The following is a 19,915-nucleotide window of genomic DNA, read 5'->3' as shown; positions in this document are numbered from 1 at the left end:
TTTAGAGGGGATTTGAGGGGACATTTCTTCACCCAGAGGGTTGTGGAGGCCTGGAACTCACTGCCATAGAGTCATAGAGTTTTACAGCACAGAAAGAGGCCCTTCGGCCCATCGTGTCTGTGCCGTCCATCAATCCCTGTCCAGTCTAATCCCATTTTCCAGCATTTGGTCCATAGCCTTGTATGCAATGGCATTTCAAGTGCTCATCCAAATGCTTCTTGAATGTTGTGAGGGTTCCTGCCTCTACCACTCTTTCAGGCAGAGAGTTCCAGATTCCAACCACCCTCTGGGTGAAAAAGTTCCTCCTCAAATCCCCTCTAAATCTCCTGCCCCTTACCTTGAATCTATGCCCCCTTGTTATTGACCCCCCTACTAAGGGGAAAAGTTCCTCTTTATCAACCCTATCTATGCCCCTCATCATTTTGTACACCTCAATCAGGTCCCCCCTCCGCCTTCTTTGCTCCAATGAAAACAACCCCAGCCTGGTAGAGACAGAAACCCTAACCACATTTAAAAAGTACTTGGATGTGCACTTGGGATGTTGTAACCTGCAGGGCTACAGACCAAGAGCTGTGAAGTGGGATTAGGCTGGATAGCTCTTTGTTGGCCGGCGCGGACACAATGGGCCGAAATGGCCTCCTTCCACGCTGTAACTTTCTATGATTCTATGAATGGAGAGTCGCGGGGGGGTGGGCGGGGTTTAGGGCTAGAGGAGATTACAGAGATCGGGAGGAACAAGGCCCTGAGAGGATCTAAACACAAATATGAGAAATTTACATTTGAGACATTGGGACACCAGGAGCCAATGTAGGTCAGCGAGGGCAGGGATGATGGGTAAGTGGGACTTGGTTGTGAGATAGGACATGGGCAGCAGAGTTTTGATTGAACTGAAATTTAGAAGGTGGAGGATGGAAGACTATTTTTGGATAATTAAGATCTACAATTATAACTATTAATACATTTGCCTACAAATGTCAGCTTCAATATTGCATTCAACTGTTTGACAGTTTGGTTTTTTTGTCATTAAAAAAAGCAAACTAAGCACTCTGGTTTATTTCTAGAGGGATAGAATTGAAAAGTAGGGAAGTTATGCACAATTTTGAAGAAGAGCAGGGGAGTTATCCCCGGTGTCCTGGTCAATATTTATCCTTCAATCAACATCACTAAAACAGATTATCACATTGCTGTTTGTGGGAGCTTGCTGTGTGCAAATTGGCTGCTGCGTTTCCTACATTACAACAGTGACTACACTTCAAAAAGTACTTAATTGGCTGTAAAGCATTTGGGATGTCCAGTGGTTGTGAAAGGCGCTATATAAATGCAATTTTTTTTTAAAAAGAAGAATGATACCAGAACTAAGAGGTGATGACTATCAGAAAAGACTGAACAGGCTGGGGTTCTTTACTCTAGAAAGGCGAAGGCTAAGGGGTGACCTAATCAAGGTCTTTAAAATTATGAAGGGGTTTGATAGGGCAGACATAGAGAAGATGTTTCCACTTGTGGGGGAGACCAGAACTAAGGGGTCATAAATACAAGATAGTCACTAATAAATCCAATAGGCAATTCAGAAGAAACTTCTTCACCCAGAGAGTAGTGAGAATGTGGAACTCGCTACCACATGGAATGGTTGAGGTGAATAGCAGAGTTGCATTTAAAGGGAAGCTAGCTAAGTACATGAGGGAGACAGAAATAGAAGGTTACGCTGATAGGTTAGTTGAAGAAGGATAGGAGGAGGTTTGTGTGGAGCATAAACACCGGCACAGACCTGTTGGTCTGAATGGCCTGTTTCTGTGCTGTGATTTCTACAGTATGTAATTTTATGCATTTCAGTGATACCCGCACTCCTGTAATCATACCGGTGTTGTGAACTCTGAAGGCTGTGATGGAAAGACGCTTGGGTTTTCTTGCTGGTGCAGCTCTCTGTCAGGCCTGGTTGGAATTGGTGTGGCAGGGCAGAGTTGGTATACCTTATTCACTGCAGAGATGCATTGTATTCTGGAGCTGGTGAAACCATCTCCAGTAACCGGGTCACTTGCTGATTCAACTTCCTGAAGCTTATTGCTTACAGATTTGGCAGTTTTTTATTCTTCATGAATCAACATCATTCATTCTCTTGAATCTGCCTAAACCTGAATCTTTTTTTTGCTCTCTCGCAGACTCTGCATTTTCAAGGGCTTTGGCTCGTCCCACTCCCACTACTCAGGCAGCAAACCTGTCCTGTCAGCCTCCTACATCAACCAGTTACCCCATCGCCCGGCCAGTGCCATCTTATCACGCTCGCATGCAACCTGGACTCTCGACAACATACAGGCCTACTACTTCTCAACAGCTTCCAACTGTGCCAACCTCTCAGCAGCCAGTGCCACCTCTACACATGGTACCGTTTCAGCAGCCGCCCCTGGCGGCCCCCCCTCTGCTTATGAACACTCCATTAGTGCCAGCCAGTACCCCACAACAGCAGCAACAACAGCAGCAGCAACAATGTTCTGTGTACCAACAGCAGCAACAGTGTTCGGTGTATCAGCAGCAGCAACAGCAGTGCTCGGTCTACCAGCAGCAGCAACAGTGTTCGGTGTATCAGCAGCAGCAGCAATGCTCTGTGTACCAGTACCAGCAGCAACAGCAGTGCTCGGTCTACCAGCAGCAACAACAGTGCTCAGTGTATCAGCAGCAGCAGCAATGCTCTGTGTACCAGCAGAGAGGCCCTGAGATCCAAAGAAACCATTGGATGGAGACAGTCAGGTAAGAAGTGTTACTCATCTAGTATTTGGAGACTGCAACTTGTCCTCCCTGGTGATACTGCAGAGTAGCAGCAGATAAATGTCCTTCAGTCACGGGAACTGGCTCCAGAGGTGCAGCTCATTTGAGAGGGGAAACCATTCTGTCCTGTGACCCCAAGAAAAGATTCTGCAAGACTGCTGGTAATTCCAAGATGCTAATGAATGGATTGCTTCTGTTACTCACCCTTGCGGCAAATCTCAGAACAATCGATTCATGGGTTTGAAAAGATGACTGTAATTGCTGTATCTGTTGAAACTGACTGGACTTCAGAGCCAATGTTTTTGCGAACTTGGTTCATCCAAGAGGCAGATACAAAGTGTGATATTTGATCACAGCCCGTGACATTGAGTTATTCACTGCTACATTAGTAAATTCCACTATGATGGCTCTGAATAACATCTCCAACTTGTTTAACTTTTAGCCATTTTCTGTTCACATGAAGATTTGAATATCCCCGGTTCCAAGCTGTTAGAGTCACTCATTGCAAGACGGTGTCTAATCACCCCTGTCCCAAAACTGCACATTCCAACCTTCCATCAGAGAGGAGACCTTTACCCTTTCTGAATTTTGACCTTGCTTCCAGAGCCAAAAGGATAATATTTTGGCACACTGACCCAGTTCTTGTCTGTCCCTCATTCACTGATGGATGTTGGTTTGAGTCTTTGCCAGTCCCTCATTCGTTGCTGGTTGCATGTTGCTAACCTATTTCTGTGGAAGGGTAGACCTTCACTCACTGAATTCCTCTCAAGAACAGGCCTGTGTTGAGAGCTGGATCTGTTGGTGTAATTACTAATCGTTTGTGTTTGGGTTCACAGGGAAGAAAGGGTGACGTCAAATTTCCCACAGTATCACTCCGGACATGTCCACCTGCACCGATACCAGTTGGTGCCACCCAGGCTGCACCTAGTCTCCATGGCAGCACCCTCCATTCCTGTGGTAAGAAATAAACAAGCTCTCATAGTAAAATGTATCTTTATTGTATATTTCTTCAATTTGATTTGTGCATGTAACAACTGCCCATGCCCATTAGTTTGATTTAATTCGATTAGTCAGTAACTTTGCCTATTAATTTTAACAGCACTTTTTTTATTTTGCCTGCTGTCTCTTTTTAAAATCTTGCCCAGGTTCTTTTCATAAATTTTGGAAACATTTTACAAGTGTAAATGTATGTTTCAGAGGAGTAGATCCAAGTCACATGATCACATACCCCTAGGAGTAGATCCAAATCACATGATCACATACCCCTAGGAGTAGGTCCAAGTCACATGATCACATACCCCTAGGAGTAGATCCAAGTCACTAAATGGAGAATCTCAAGCGAGTTATCCTTTACCGATTTTGATAGGGTTTCAGCAGTCAACTCTAGAAGGGGAAGTTAAGAAACTTATAACATGGCAATATTTAGCTAATGAGTAAGTAAGTACTAGTGAGTGATCATAAGAACAGACTCCTGTAATGGTCTGCTTGGTGTAGTGCTGACTCCCGCACACCAGAAAGATTCCAGTTCTGATTCCTGGGCTGCCCTGAGTGAGCAGATCTCACTAGGCTGTACAGTGAATGTCTCAGTGTCTCTAGGGTATTCCAGGGGTATTCAATATTCAGGAAGGACAGGAAAAAAGGAAAAGGAGTTGGGGTAGCATTGCTGGTTAAAAGAGGAGATTAACACAATAATAAGGAAGGATATTAGCTCTGATGATGTGGAATTTGTATGGGCAGAGCTGAGAAATACCAAGGGGCAGAAAACGTTAGTGGGAGTTGTATACAGACCCCCAAACAGTAATGCTGAGGTTGGGGATGGCATTAAACGGGAAATTACAGACGCGTGCAATAAGGGCACAGCAGTTATCATGGGTGACTTTAATCTACATATAGATTGGGCTAACCAAATTAGTAACAATACTGTGGAGGAGGAATTCCTGGAGTGTATACGGGATGGTTTCCTGGACCAATATGTCGAGGAACCAACGAGAGATCAGGCCATCTTAGACTGGGTATCGTGTAATGAGAGAGGATTAATTAGCAATCTTGTTGTGCGAGGCCCCTTGGAGAGGAGCGATCATAATATGATAGAATTCTTCATTAAAATGGAGAGTGAAGTAGTTGACTCGGAGACTAGGGTCCTGAATTTAAATAAAGGAAACTACGATGGTATGAGGCACGAGTTGGCTAGGATGGATTGGGGAACGTTACTTCAAGGGTTGATGGTGGATAGGCAATGGCAAACATTTAAAGATCGCATGGATGAACTACAGAATTTGTTCATCCCTGTTTGGCATAAAAATAAAACCAAAAAGGTGACTCAACCGTGGCTAACAAGGGAAATTAGGGACAGCATAAGATCCAAGGAGAGGACATATAATTTGGCCAGAAAAAGCAGCAAACCTGAGGATTGGGAGCAGTTTAGGATTCAGCAAATGATGACAAAGGGATTAATTAAGAGGGGGGAAAATAGATTATGAGAGTAAGCTTGCAAGGAACATAACAACTGACTGTAAAAGCTTTTATAGATATGTGAAGAGAAAAAGATTGGTGAAGTCAAGTGTAGGTCCCTTGCAGTCAGAATCAGGGGAATTTATAATGGGGATCAAAGAAATGGCAGACCATTTCTGTCTTCACAAAGGAGGACACAAGTAACCTCCCAGAGATGTCGGGGAACATAGGGTCTAATGAGATGGAGGAATTGAATGAAATCAGTATTTGTAGGGAAATGGTGTTAGGGAAATTGACGGGATTGAAAGCTGATAAATCCCCAGGGCCTGATAATCTACATCCTAGGGTACTTAAGGAAGTGGCCCTAGAAATCGTAGATGCATTCCAAAATTCTATAGACTCTGGAACAGTTCCCATGGATTGGAGGATAGCTAATGTAACCCCACTATTTAAAAAAGGTGGTAGAGAGAAAACGGGGAATTAAGTCTGACATCGGTAGTGGGGAAAATGCTAGAATCCATTATAAAAGATGTAAGAACAGAGCACTTGGAAAACAGTGACAGGATCGGACAAAGTCAACATGGATTTACAAAAGGTAAATCATGCTTGACTAATCTACTGGAAGTTTTTGAGGATGTAACTGGTAGAATAGATAAGGGAGAACCAGTGGATGTGGTGTATTTGGACTTTCAGAAGGCTTTTGATAAGGTCCCGCATAAGAGATTAGCGTGCAAAGTTAAAGCACACGGGATTGGTGGTAAGGTACTGTCTTGGATAGAGAACTGGTTGGCAGACAGGAAGCAAAAAGTTGGAATAAACGGGTCCTTTTCCGAGTGGCAGGCAGTGACTAGTGGGGTACCGCAGGGATCGGTGCTAGGACCCCAGCTATTCACAATATATATAAATGATCTAGACGAGGGAACTAGATGTAATATCTCCAAGTTTGCAGATGACACAAAGTTGGGTGGGCGTGTGTACTGTGAGGAGGATGCAGAGAAACTCCAGTATGATTTGGACAGGTTGGGTGATTGGGCAGACGCATGGCAAATGCAGTATAATGTGGATAAATGCAAGGTTATCCACTTCCGTGGCAAAAACAGGAAGACAGATTATTATCTGAACGGCAATAGATTGGGAAAAAGGGAAGTGCAACGAGACCTGGGTGTCCTTGTGCACCAGTCACTGAAGGTAAGCATGCAGGTGCAGCAGGCGGTTAAGAAGGCAAATGGTATGTTGGCCTTCATAGCGAGAGGATTTTAGTACAGGAGCAAGGATGTCTTGCTGCAGTTGTACAGGGCCTTGGTGAGACCACAACTTGAGTATTGTGTGCAGTTTTGGTCACCTTACCTGAGGAAGGATGTTCTTGCCATGGAGAGAGTACAGCGAAGATTCACCAGACTGATGCCTCGGATGGCAGGAATGGCGTATGAGGAGAGATTGGGTCAATTAGGCTTATATTCGCTGGAGTTTAGAAGAATGAGAGGGGATCTCATTGAAACTTATAACATTCTAACAGGACGAGACAGACTAGATGCAGAAAGGATGCTCCCGATGGCGGGGGGAGTCCAGAACCAGGGGTCACAGTCTAAGGATAAGGGATAAGCCATTTATGACTGAGATGAGGAGGAATTTCTTCACCCAGAGAGTGGTGAACCTGTGGAATTCTCTGCCACAGAAGGCAGTTGAGGCCAATTTAATGAGGCCAATTCATTAAATATATTCAAGAAGGAGTTAGATATATTTCTTAAGTCTAAAGGGATATGGGGAGAAAGCAGGGACAGGGTACTGAATTTGGATGATCAGCCATAGTCTCATTAAATGGCAGAACAGGCTCGAGGGGCCGAATGGCCTACTCCTGCTCCTATCTTCTATGTAGGGAGACATTAATGAACGGTCCTGCTGCTGAACCCGCATCTTTCTATAGTTTCTCCTATCTCCCTTCACGCCCTCTCTGAGCTCACCTTGTCCATGAGACACACCTCCTGCTCTCTTGCTCTTATTCCCACCAAACTGTTGACCACCGAACTTCCCTTCCTAGCTCCCATGCTAGCTGATATTGTAAATGGTTCCTTCTCATCAGGTACTGTCCCCCTTCCATTCAAATCTGCCATCATCACCCCTCCTCGAAAAACCTCCCTTTGCTCTTTTCACTATGTTAAAGATGCTATATAAATGCAAGAGACTGGGAGAGAAGTAAAAAAAAAAAAATTAGGAAGGCAAAGTGGATCGATGAAATTAAATTATCAAGGGACATAAAACAAAATAGTAAAATATTCTCCAGGCACATAAATTAAAAAAGGGAAGAGGGCCACTAAGGGATGGTCAGGATAAAATCTCAGACAGCGATAGTGAAATGGCAGAAATATTAAATAATTTGCTTCAGTGTTTACCAGGGAGACAGATCAGGTAGACATGACATCAGAAGATGAGATTAGAAATCAGAAGATGAGATTAGAAATCATATAACCACATTTAAAATACAAAGAGGAGAAATATTAAATAAACTAATCAAACTCAGAGGATAAAACCCCTGATGCAAAATGCATCACGCATTCTAAAAGAATCTAGGGAAGAGATAGCAGAGACACTATTATACATATTTAATAATTCATTCGAAAAAGGTGTAGTGCCAGAGGACTGGCAGATAGCTAACGTAGTACCTATATTTAAGAAGGGAGACAGAACATGGCCGGGGAATTATAGACCAGTCAGCTTAACGTCGGTAGTAGGAAAAATAATGGAATCCCTACTAAAGGAGAAAATAGAAAAAATCTAGAAATCAAAAATAATATAATGAATAGTCAGCATGCATTTCTAAAGGGAAAATCTTGCTTCACCAATCTCATTTAATTCTTTGAAGAGGTAACAGAGTGTAGACAAGGGTTATGCCGTAGATGCAATATATATAGATTTCCAAAAGGCCTTCGATAAGGTACCCCATAATAGACTAATGAACAAGGTCAGAGCATGCAGCGTCGGAATAATTAGCAGAATGGATAGCTAGCTGGCTGAAAGATAGAAAGCAGAGAGTAGGGGTAAAGGGTAGCTATTCAGAATGGCAAAAGGTAAGAAGTGGGGTCCCACAAGTATCAGTGCTGAGACCACTGTTCACACTTTATATTAATGATTTAAACTTTGGAATCAAAAACACAATTTCTAAATTTCCGGACAACACCAAATTGGGAGGGATAGTCAACACTGAGGAAGACTGCAACAAATTACAAGAAGGCATTAATAAACTTGAAGAATGGGCATATAATTGGCAAATGAATTTCAACATAGGTAAGTGTTAGCTAGTACATTTTGGTAAGAAAAGTAAGGAGGTCACATTACTTGGAAAACAAGAATCTAAATGGGGTAGAGGAGCAAATACACATCACTAAAAGTTGCGATGTAGGTCAATAAGGCCATACAAAAGCAAACCAAGCACTAGGGTTTATTTCTAGAGGGATAGAACTGAAAAGTAGAGAAGTTGTGCTAAACTTGTATCAAGCATTGGTTCGACCACACTTGGAGTACTGTGTGCAGTTCTGGTTGCCATATTATAAGAAGGATATAAATGCACTTGAGAGGGTGCAAAAAAGATTAACAAGGATGAGACTCGAACTGCAAGGTTAATACCCATTGGGAAAGGATGAACAGACTGGGTCTCTTTTCTCTTGAAAAGAGAAGGCATTCGAGACGGTTTCCTTCAACAATACGTAGTGGAACTAACCAGGCTATTTTAGGTCTTGTATTATGTAATGAGACAGGGTTAATTTGTAATCTCATTGTAAAGGATCCTCAAGGGAAGAGTGATCATAATATGATAGAATTTCACTTTCGATTTGAGAGTGAAATACTTAAGTCTGAAATGAGAGTCTTAAACTTAAATAAAGTCATTTACTAAGGTATGAGGGGTGAGTTGGCTAAGGTAGATTGGGAAATTCGACTAAAAGCTATGACTATAGATAAGCAGTGGCAAACATTTAAAGATATATTCCAACATTCTCAACGAATATACATTCCATTGAGAAATAAAAACTCCACAGGAAATTGATCCATCTGTGGCTAACTAAAGAAGTTAAGGATAGTATTAGATTAAAAGAAGAGGCTTATAATGTTGCGAAGAATAGTAGTAAGCCTGAGGATTGGGAGAGCTTTCGAAACCAGCAAAGGAGGACCAAAAAATTGATATAGGCAAAAATAGAAAGAGAGTAAACTAGCAAGAAATATAAAATCATATTGTAAGAGTTTCTATAAGTATGTAAAAAGGAAGAGAGTAGCAAAAGTAAGCGTTGGTCCCTTAGAGGCTGAGACAGGAGAAATTATAATGGGGACTAAGGAAATTGCAGAGATTTTAAACAAATATTTTGTATCTGTCTTGACAATACGCGGGGGCCTCATCCGCTAGCGAGGTAGATAAACTGAGTCTACTGACTACTCGCGTAAGTCATCGGATTTATTCGTTCATCCGGGACGCCACCTCTTACACGGAGGCCATCACTATCCTGAAGGCCCAATACCAAAGGCCGGTAAACGAAGTGTACGCCAGACATCTGGCTACACGCAGGCAGCAACCAGAGGAATCAATGGACGATTTCTTACAGGGCCTAAAGGACCTGGTCCGGGACTGTAACTGCAAGGCCGTGACGGCCAACGCGTACTCTGACGAATTGGTCCGCGATGCCTTCATCACGGGCCTCAAATCGAATTATATCCGGCAGAGACTGCTGGAGAAGGAGGTCCTGGACTTAAAAAAGGCAGTGGCCACTGCGCGATCGCTGGACACGGCCCAGAAAAACTCTGAGTCTTATTCTTCCGGCCATGCGGCCCTCACCGCCTCGTGCGCGCCGAGGGGGCCGCCATCTTCCCCATCCAGGTCTCAGACCAGCTCTACGCCGCCGGAGTCCCCACACAGAAGTTCACCCAGGAGTCCTACTACAGCGGCAATGTCTCGAGGCCCGAAATGCTACTTCTGCGGCCAGGCCAAGCACCCCAGACAACGATGCCTAGCGAAGGACGCTACATGCTTCAAATGTAAGAAAAAGGGGCATTTTAGCAAAGTCTGCAGGGGGAATCCGATTTCCAACGCCGTCACCACCTCATGCGTGCCGTGCGGGCCGCCATCTTGGGATCCGCCATCTTTTCCCGACTCAACGGCCGCCCAGGGCCCAACAGTGGCTTCGATCACGGTGGATCAATCCAGGCCACACCCGTTGACAAAATCCATGATGGACATACAGGTAAACGGGAATTTAACGAAATGTTTAATTGACTCTGGGAGTACCGAGAGTTTTATCCACCCTAGCCTGGTACGGCGGCACTCATTAACGGTAACCCCTACACGGAGCAGAATTGCTATGGATGCTAAGCCCCACACTTCGGACATTTTGGGCTACTGTGTGGTAACACTGACTGTAAAAGGCATGGACTACAAGGATTTTAAACTCCTTGTGATGCCAGAACTCTCTGTTAATGTAATCTTGGGCCTGGACTTCCAGTGCCACCACGAAAGTGTCACGCTAGCATATGGCGGGTCCCAGCCGCCACTCTCAGTCTGTGGCCTATCAACCTTAAAAATCAGCCCGCCCTCTTTATTCGCTAATCTCGCTCCGAACTGTAGGCCCATAGCGACCAAAAGTAGACGGTACAGTCTGGAAGACAGACACTTTATCAAGGCGGACGTGGACAGACTCCTGCGGGAAGGCATTATTGAATGCAGTACCAGCCCGTGGCGTGCCCAAGTAGTCATAGTTAAAAATAGCGAAAAGAAACGGATGGTAATTGACTACAGCCAGACTGTTAATATTTATACCCAGCTGGACGCCTACCCTTTACCCCGCATATCAGAAATGGTCAACCAGATTGGGCAATACCGAGTCTTCTCGACTATCGACCTCAAATCCGCGTATCACCAGCTCCCCATTAGAACGGAGGACCGCCCATACACCGCCTTTGAGGCGAACGGGCGCCTCTACCATTTTCTCAGAGTGCCCTTCGGGGTAACAAATGGGGTCTCGGTCTTCCAACGTGAGATGGACCGCATGGTTGACGAGAATAAACTACAAGCTACCTATCTGGACAATGTCACTATCTGCGGGCACAACCAGCAAGACCACGATCTAAATCTTGCGAGATTTTAAAAAACTGCCCTAAAGCTGAATCTAACCTACAACGAAGATAAATGTGTCTTCAACACAACCTGTCTCTGTATCCTCGGCTGTGTGGTGGAAGATGGGGTAATTGGACTGGACCCTGACCAATTACGCCCCCTAAAGGAACTGCCCCTGCCACACAATCCCAAAGCTTTAAAAAGGTGCCTGGGATTTTTTTCGTATTATGCCCAATGGGTGCCCAATTACTCTGATAAGGCCCGACCCCTCATTAAATCGACGTCCTTCCCACTATCAGCTGAAGCTTGGGAGGCTTTCACCAGTATTAAACAGGACATTGAAAGGGGCAGTGGACGAATGCATTCCCTTTCAAGTCGAAAGCGATGCGTCAGACTTTGCCTTAGCTGCGACCCTCAATCAGGCTGGGAGACCTGTGGCCTTCTTCTCCCGAACCCTTCAGGGACCTGAAATCAGGCACTCTTCTGTCGAGAAGGAGGCACAGGCTATAGCGGAGGCAGTGCGGCACTGGAGACACTACCTAGCCGGCAAACGTTTCACCCTGCTCACCGACCAGCGGTCGGTGGCTTTCATGTTTAATAACAAAGGGGGAAAATCAAGAATGACAAAATACTCAGGTGGAGGATCGAACTATCCACGTTCGACTATGATATTATGTACAGGCCGGGAGCCCTTAATGAACCCCCAGACGCCCTATCGCGGGGAATGTGTGCCAGCATTCATACGGACAAATTACAGGGTCTCCACAACGACCTCTGTCACCCAGGGGTCACCCGACTATACCATTTTATAAAGTCCCGCAATCTGCCCCACTCCATCGAGGAGGTCAGGGCAATGACCAGAGCCTGCCGCACCTGTGCGGAATGCAAGCCTCGTTTCTACAGGCCTGACCGTGCACACCTTATCAAAGCCACACGGCCATTCGAGCGCCTAAGTCTGGACTTCAAGGGACCCCTTCCCTCTGCCGACCGTAACGTATACTTCCTCAATATCATTGATGAATATTCCCGCTTCCCCTTCGCCATTCCCTGCCCAGACATGACCAGTGCCACGGTCATCAAGTGTCTCTGTAATCTATTCTGCATGTTTGGCATGCCGAACTACATACACAGCGATAGGGGGACATAGATACATAGAAGATAGGAGCAGGAGTAGGCCATTCGGCCCTTCGAGCCTGCTCCGCCATTCAATGAGATCATGGCTGATCATCCAAATTCAGTACCTGCCTTCTCCCCATATCCCTTGATCCCTTAAGAAATATATCCAACTCTTTCTTGAATATACTTATTGAACTGGCCTCCACCGCCCTCTGTGGCAGAGAATTCCACAGGTTCACCACTCTCTGGGTGAAGAAATTCCTCCTCATTTCAGTCCTAAATGGCTTACCCCTTATCCTTAGACTATGACCCCTGGTTCTGGACTCCCCGGCCATCAGAAACATCCTTCCTGCATCTAGTCTGTCCAGGCCTGACAGAATTTTATAGGTTTCGATGAGATCCCCTCTCAATCTTCTAAACTCCAGTGAGTATAAGCCCAATCGACACAATCTCTCCTCATACGTCATTCCTGCCATCCCAGGTATCAGCCTGGTGAATCTTCGCTGCACTCCTTCCATGGCAAGAACGTCCTTCCTCAGGTAAGGCGACCAAAACTGCACACAATACTCAAGGTGTGGTCTCACCAAGGCCCTGTACAACTGCAGCAAGACATCCTTGTTCTTGTACTCGAACCCTCTTGCTACGAAGGCCAACATACCATTTGCCTTCTTAACCGCCTGCTGCACCTGCATGCTTACCTTCAGCGACTGGTGTACAAGAACACCCAGGTCTCTTTGCACTTCCCCTTCTCCCAATCTATTGCCATTCAAATAATAATCTGCCTTCCTGTTTTTGCCACCAAAGTGGATAACCTCACATTTATCCACATTATAGTGCATTTGCCATGTTTCTGCCCAATCACCCAACCTGTCCAAATCGTGCTGGAGTTTCATGACATCCTCCTCACAGCATATCCTCCCCCCCCCAGCTTTGTGTCGTTCACGAGTGACGAGCTGCGCCAGTTCTTGCTCTCGAAGGGGATACACTAGCAGAACCACTAGCTACAACCCCCGGGGTAATGGGCAAGTGGAAAGGGAGAATGCTACTGTTTGGAAGGCTGTCACGTTAGCCTTAAAGTCAAAAGGCCTTCTGACCTCCCACTGGCGGGAAGTCCTCCCAGACGTGCTCCACTCCATAAGGTCTCTGTTATGTACTGCCACTAACGCTACCCCTCACGAAAAGATGTTCATTTTCCCCCGGAAATCCACCTCGGGCATATCTCTACCCGCGTGGCTGACGTCTCCGGGGACAGTACTATTGCGGAAGCACGTGAGAGGCCATAAAACGGACCCCCTTGTGGAAAAGGTCCAGCTCCTCCATGCAAACCCTCAGTATGCCTATATCGAATACTCTGACGGGCGAGAGGACACTGTTTCCATAAAAGACCTCGCTCTCTCGGGGAGCGGAGAGAACGATGAGAGACTACCCGAGGAAGACCTACACTACAAAGAGACAGGACGCCCAGAGGTATCAATACCCAACTTTAACCTGGAGGACACTGCAGATAACCTGGAAGACACTGCGGAGGCCCGGACAGCGGAGGAACCAGAATCCACTCCCCTAGAGGCACCCCAACCGGCTTTGCGCCGATCACTGAGAACTGCAAAACCTCCTGACAGACTCACTTATACCAACTTTTAAGAAACATCACCCCGATGGACTAAATCTATAGAAGGGGTGAATGTAATGAAATCTGTTTGTCTTGGTCCTGTATTCGTTTTGCAATCATGTATATTACCCTCCCCCACTGTGTATAGTTTCACTTCCTCTTTCCCGACTAACCTGGGAGGTTCCAGGTCTTGGCTCTTGGCTCCGCCCCTGACTTCTCTTACATAAAGATCCCAGGATCTGTATGACTCATTCCTGTGAACCAGTCGGCGTGTTGAGATGTTAGCTCTGATCTTAGTGATTAAAAGCCAACTTGTTTAAGTCTATAACTTCTAGTTTTGTGGTTATTGAAGGCCCATCAATACCAAAAATAGTGAGGAACCAAGGGGCTAATGAGAGTGAGGAACTTAAAGTAATTAATATCAGTAGAGAAAAAGTACTTGAGGAACCAATGGGACTAAAAGTCGACAAATCCCCATGACCTGATGACCTAGGGTTCTAAAAGAGGTGGCTGCAGAGATAGTGGATGCATTGGTTATGATCTTCCAAAATTCCCTAAATTCTAGAACGGTCCCAGCGGATTGGAAGGTAGCAAATGTAACCCCACTATTCAAGAAAGGAGGGGGGGAGAGAAAACTGAACTACAAGCCAGTTAGCCTGACATCAGTCGTCGGGAAAATCTCTTTCCTTCATCCACCTATCCAATCTAATCTTGAATGTTGATGTAGTTTCTGCCTCAATCACTAACCTTGGAAGTGAATTCCACAGCCTCGCAACTGTGTGTGAGGAAGTTTCTCCTGCTCTGTTCTAAATCTCTTACATTTATCTATGGCCCCTTGTTCTTGACCCCTCAACTACTGGAAATATATCTATGGCCCCTTGTTCTTGACCCCTCAACTACTGGAAATTGACTGCTTCTACCTACCCTGTCCCGTGCACCAGTGCAGTCTTTCAGTGGATTGACTGCACTGCTGGAACCGTATACCAGTCCCTTCAGGAGGAGAGAAAAGAGACAAAAGTCACGGACAAAATGAAGTGGGTTAGGTGGGTAGCGGACAATTCTCTTAGACAAAGATGACAATAGTACAAGGTGGGTAACATGACTTCAATCCACTATAGCCAGGGCTCTGACTAGCGCCCCGAGAGAAGGGAGGTGGGTAATGGGACCTCAGCTTTTTACCAATGACTTGGATGAAGGAATAGAGAGTTGTATATCCAAGTTTGCAGATGAGACTAAGTTAGGAGGCACAGTAAGTTGTGAAGCTGGGAGCAGGAAGTTGCAGAGGGACATAGACAGTCTAAGTGAGTGGCAGCTGGAGTTCAGTGTGGGGAAGTGTGAGATCATCCACTTTGGATCTAAGAAAGTCAAATTAGAATATTTTCTAAATGGCGAGAGACTAGGAACTGTGGAGGAGCAGAGGGATTTGGGTGTCAATGTACACAAATCACTAAAAGCTTGTGCAGGTGCAAAAAGTAAAGAAAAAGGCTGATGGAATGATGGCCTGTATCTCAATGGGGCTGGAATACAAAGGGGAGGAAGTGAAGCATCAGTTGTACAGAGCCTTGGTCAAATACTATCTGGAGTCAGTGTGTTCAGTTCTGGGCACCGCACCTCAGGAAGGATGTATTGGCCTCGGAGGGGGAGCAGCGCAGATTCACCAGAATCATACCAGGGCGGAAAGAGTTAAATTATAAGGACAGATTGCATAGACTAGGCTTGTATTCCTTGAGTTTAGAAGGTTGAGGGGTGATCTGATCGAGGTCTTTAAAATGATAGTGATTTGATAGGGTAGATAGAGAGAAACTATTTCCTCTGGTGGCAGAATCCAGAACAATGGGGCGTAATCTTAAAGTCAGAGCTCAGCCATTTAGGAGTGAAATCAAAAAGCATCTATTCTCACAAAGGTTAGTGGAAATCAAGAACTAGCTCACCCAAATGGCTGTGGATGCTGGGGGCCAATTGAAATGTTCAAGACTGAGATCGATAGATTTTTGTTGGGTAAGGGTATCAAGGGATATGGAGCAAAGGCAGGTAAATGGATTTGAGGTACAGATCAGCTGTGATCTGATTGAATAGTGGAACAGGCTCGAGAGGCTGAATGACCTCCTCCTTTTCCAGTCCACTATAACCAAGACTCTGACGAATACCCCCAGAGGAAGAAGGTGGGTCTTTCAGGCAAGATGAGGCATCTGCTTTCAAAATAAATCTGCCTAGAAATAATCCTTTTTGGTTAGCATTGCTAAATAATGGTGTTTGATAAAAGTAGGAATGTTGTGAGCATACTGTGCTAAAAGTGATCTTCTGATTGAGGTTCTTGGGGTTGGCTCAGTGCTTGCCCATAGAGCAAGTTATGCCCCTTGATTTTTTTTGGCTGCTTCTAGTTCTTTAAGTTTCATCAGATCTTTTGACAGTATATGTGCTGTAGGTAATGAGCACCTGTTTGGCTTAGTGAAGTGGTATTTTCTCAGCATGGTAGTTAAAGGCACATTTAACATCCACAGAGACAAATCTCTGCTCCAATAAGCTGGCTAAAAGGAAGGCATGAGAAGGATGAAATTCGATTGTTTTTTAGGGAGCAGCTTGAGATGCGTCAGAGAGCAGTATTATTGTCAGGGAGATTGATAGTAACACTTGTAGTTCACTAACTCTCCAGGCCAAAACCTGTTTTGTTGCGTGCTGTTTCCTTGTCACCTGGTATGTGCAGCAGTGTGAAGCCTAGCGGAGAGCCAGTTTGAGAGTCCGCATAAATGGACTCCCTTCATAAATCAGGAAACGGGTCACAAATCAGAGCATAGGAACATTTTGGAGCTGAACTGAGGCTGCAGATTTCCAATAGCGTCACACAGGAGGGGATCGACGTTTCAAAGCCCAGAAAGCCAGTCTACAGGAGAAGCTGCAGCCTCCCCCAGTACACAGGGGTCCTGCTAGAGGCTGGACTTTGGCATGGGGTGGTCCATCTTGATTAGTGTTTTTGTAGTTTTGGTCCAGATGGAAGAGATGAGCTTTCTCCCAGGTTGTCAAATAGGGCTACATTTTCTATCTTGGGCTGACGTTGTGTGGAATGGTGAATTAGCTGTGGTTGGCAGGTTCGCACCACGCTTTCTTAAGAACACACATTCTTTGGTCTGACCAGAGCGCACTAAAGTTTCAGCATGATGTCCCCCATGTCCACTTGAATGACTTATCAGTGTAGTTCACCATTCCCTTTGCTTTGTTGGTTGGTTCTGTGCAGTGACGGACATGGTAAGTGTAGGTGATGCCAAAATAGGCAGGACAAATCATGATCAATGCAACCAGATTTAGTTGGATGGTGAGGTAACTAGGCCACAGGGAGCTGAGGCAGTTCACTGTGGATCAATGTAAAATGATTAGTGTGTGAGCAAGGACACAAATGAAGGGAACTTGCATTTAGTGGAGTGGTCATATAGCATGCTTATCAGGAAAGAGATGCAAGGGTTACGGGGGGTAAACCCTTAGTCTGGCAGCCAAGACTTTGCCTTTGTTCTGAATTATAGGCAATCAGGTGTTTTGGTCTGAGTTTTTACCTTTCTCGCTGTAATTCACAGTGGTTTTCGTTTCTTAGGTCACTGAGTCCCAACTCCCCACACCTTGGATACCTTGAGATCTAGGCAAGCTTTCAATGCTGTGTCTAAGATAATGAACAGCAAATCCTATCTGGTAATTACGTTTAAGCTACTGGAATTTATCCAATCTCCACCCCCTCTCCAGTCTTCAACAGCAGTAGCATCACATTGGGTCTCATTTTAAATTTAAAATGTGAAGCACATTTATTAAACACTGAGCAAGCAAATATTCTAAGTGTTATAAAAATACTTACAGTATAATGTCTAACATTTAACGGCTTGAGTGGAAAAAGCAATGAGTCACAATCCAAATCTAAGCCAATCATAGAATAGTGTAGCACAGAAGGAGACCATTCGGCCCATTGAGCCTATGCTGGTTCTTTCGAGAGCAATCCAATTAGTCCCACACCCCTGCTCTTTCCCCATATTCCTGCTGTTTTTTCTCCCAAGTATTTATCCAATTCCCCTTTGAAGGCTACTATTGAATCTGCCTCCACCACCCTATCAATGTAAGAAGTCACACAACACCAGGTTATAGTCCAACAGTTTTATTGGAAATCACAAGCTTTTGGAGCGCTGCTCCTTCGTCAGGCAGCGCTCCGAAAGCTTGTGATTTCCAATAAAACTGTTGGACTATAACCTGGTGTTGTGTGACTTCTTACATTTGTCCACCCCAGTCCAACACCAGCATCTCCACACCATGACCACCCTATCAGGCAGCGCATTCCAAATCCTAACCACTCGTTGCATAAAAAGTTTCTCCTCGTGTCACCTCTGGTTCTTTTGCCAATTGCCTTAAATCTGTGCCCTCTGGTTATCGACTCTTCAGCCATTGGAAACCGTTTCTCTTTATTTACTCTATCTAAACCCTTCATGATTTTAAACACCTCTACCAAATCTCCTCTTAGCCATCCCTGCTCTAACAACAACCACAGCTTCTCCAGTCTATCCATGTAACTGTAATCCCTTATCCCTGGAACCATTCTAGTAAATCATTTCTGTACCCTCTCCAAAGCTTTCACATCCTTCCTAAAGTGTGGCGCCCAGAATTGGACACAATATTCCAGCTGGGGCTGAACTAGTGTTTTATAAAGGTTTAGCATAACTTCCTGGCTTTTGTACTCTGCCTCTATTTATAAAGCCCAGGATCCCCTATGTTTTATTAACCTGTCCTGCCACCTTCAAAGATTTGTGCACAAACACCCCCAGGTCTGTCTGTTCTTGCACCCCCTTTAAAATTGTACCATTTAGCTTGGATTCTCTCTCCTCATTCTTCCCTCCAAAATGTATTACCTCACACTTTTCTGCGTTGAATTTCATCTGCCATGTGTCTGCCCATTCCACCAGCCTGTCTATGTCCTTTTGAAGTCTATTACTATCTTCCTCACTGTTTAATACACTTCCAAGTTTCGTGTCATCTGCAAATTTTAAAATTGTGCCCTGTACCCCCAAGTCCAAGTCATAAATGTATATCAAAAACAGCAGTGGTCCTATTACTGAACCCTGGGGAACACCACTGTATAACTCCCTCCAGACTGGAAAATCAGCCTTTCACCACAACTCTGTTTTCTATCCCATGCAAATTTTGTATCTTAGCTGCTACTGCCCCTTTTATCCCATGGGCTTCAATTTTACTTACAATTATTTTATGGCTTTTCTTTTTGAGATTTTTTGATTGCAGAAGCTATCTAGTTTACTTCATCTATTCTTGTGAAAATTCCAATCAGTTCAGCTATGTCCTAATACCTCAGCTTAATGAATATGTCCAGCTACTTTCACCCCTTTCACTGGTTGCCATGGTTAGTTGGATTTTCAGAACGAGAACTTGGATTCAGAAATAATTGGCTGTCATTCATTTAACTGAGCAAATTGCACAGTCTTGTGTTTGTTCAGAAGTGGCTAATTTCCCCCCCTCTCCCGCCGAAACAATGCATACGTCCTCACAACACTTGTATTGAATTTGGCTGGGCTTGGGGTTGGTTCTTAAACTAGCTGTGGCTTTAAATTCCTTACGTGTTGTAACTGGATTTAAAGGGATAGCCACAAATGCAAAAACAGAAATGCTGCGTTTTTGTCACAGAGGTGTTGGATTGCAGTAGCAGAGAGGTAGAATATGGATCAGACGATTGCATCATTGATATGCAAGGTAGCATTCAGATTTGATCTGGAGTAGTGGGTGCAGTTCAGATCCACTCACAAGTAAAGATATTACAGTCCTTGAGATTGTATACAGGCAAACAATTCTCTATCAAAGGTAACTTGTGAAGAAATATTAAAGATGTTGGGCTTATTCTTTTGAAA

The 19,915-nt window shown here is 44.8% G+C and overlaps 1 protein-coding gene across 7 annotated transcripts in view; it reads left to right on the top strand.

Annotated features, from left to right (window-relative positions):
• The window catches only part of LOC147108444 (uncharacterized), a 100,111-nt gene that overhangs the window by 58,217 nt on the left and 21,979 nt on the right, over positions 1–19,915 (top strand). For 6 of the 7 annotated variants that reach the window (XM_086005086.1, XM_086005084.1, XM_086005087.1 and 3 more), the window contains 2 exons: positions 2,157–2,742; positions 3,597–3,717. In XM_086005086.1, the coding sequence (XP_085861212.1) occupies positions 2,157–2,742; positions 3,597–3,717 (707 nt within the window). Of the gene's footprint in view, positions 1–2,156; positions 2,743–3,596; positions 3,718–17,613; positions 17,709–19,915 lie in introns of all 7 variants that reach the window. The other variant, XR_015080597.1, reaches the window with a different exon arrangement.

This window comes from Somniosus microcephalus, chromosome 13, assembly GCF_052327205.1.
Source record: "Somniosus microcephalus isolate GS21.2 chromosome 13, FLI_Smic_1.0, whole genome shotgun sequence".
NCBI lineage: Eukaryota > Metazoa > Chordata > Chondrichthyes > Squaliformes > Somniosidae > Somniosus > Somniosus microcephalus.
This window is presented reverse-complemented; position numbering and strand designations above follow the sequence as displayed.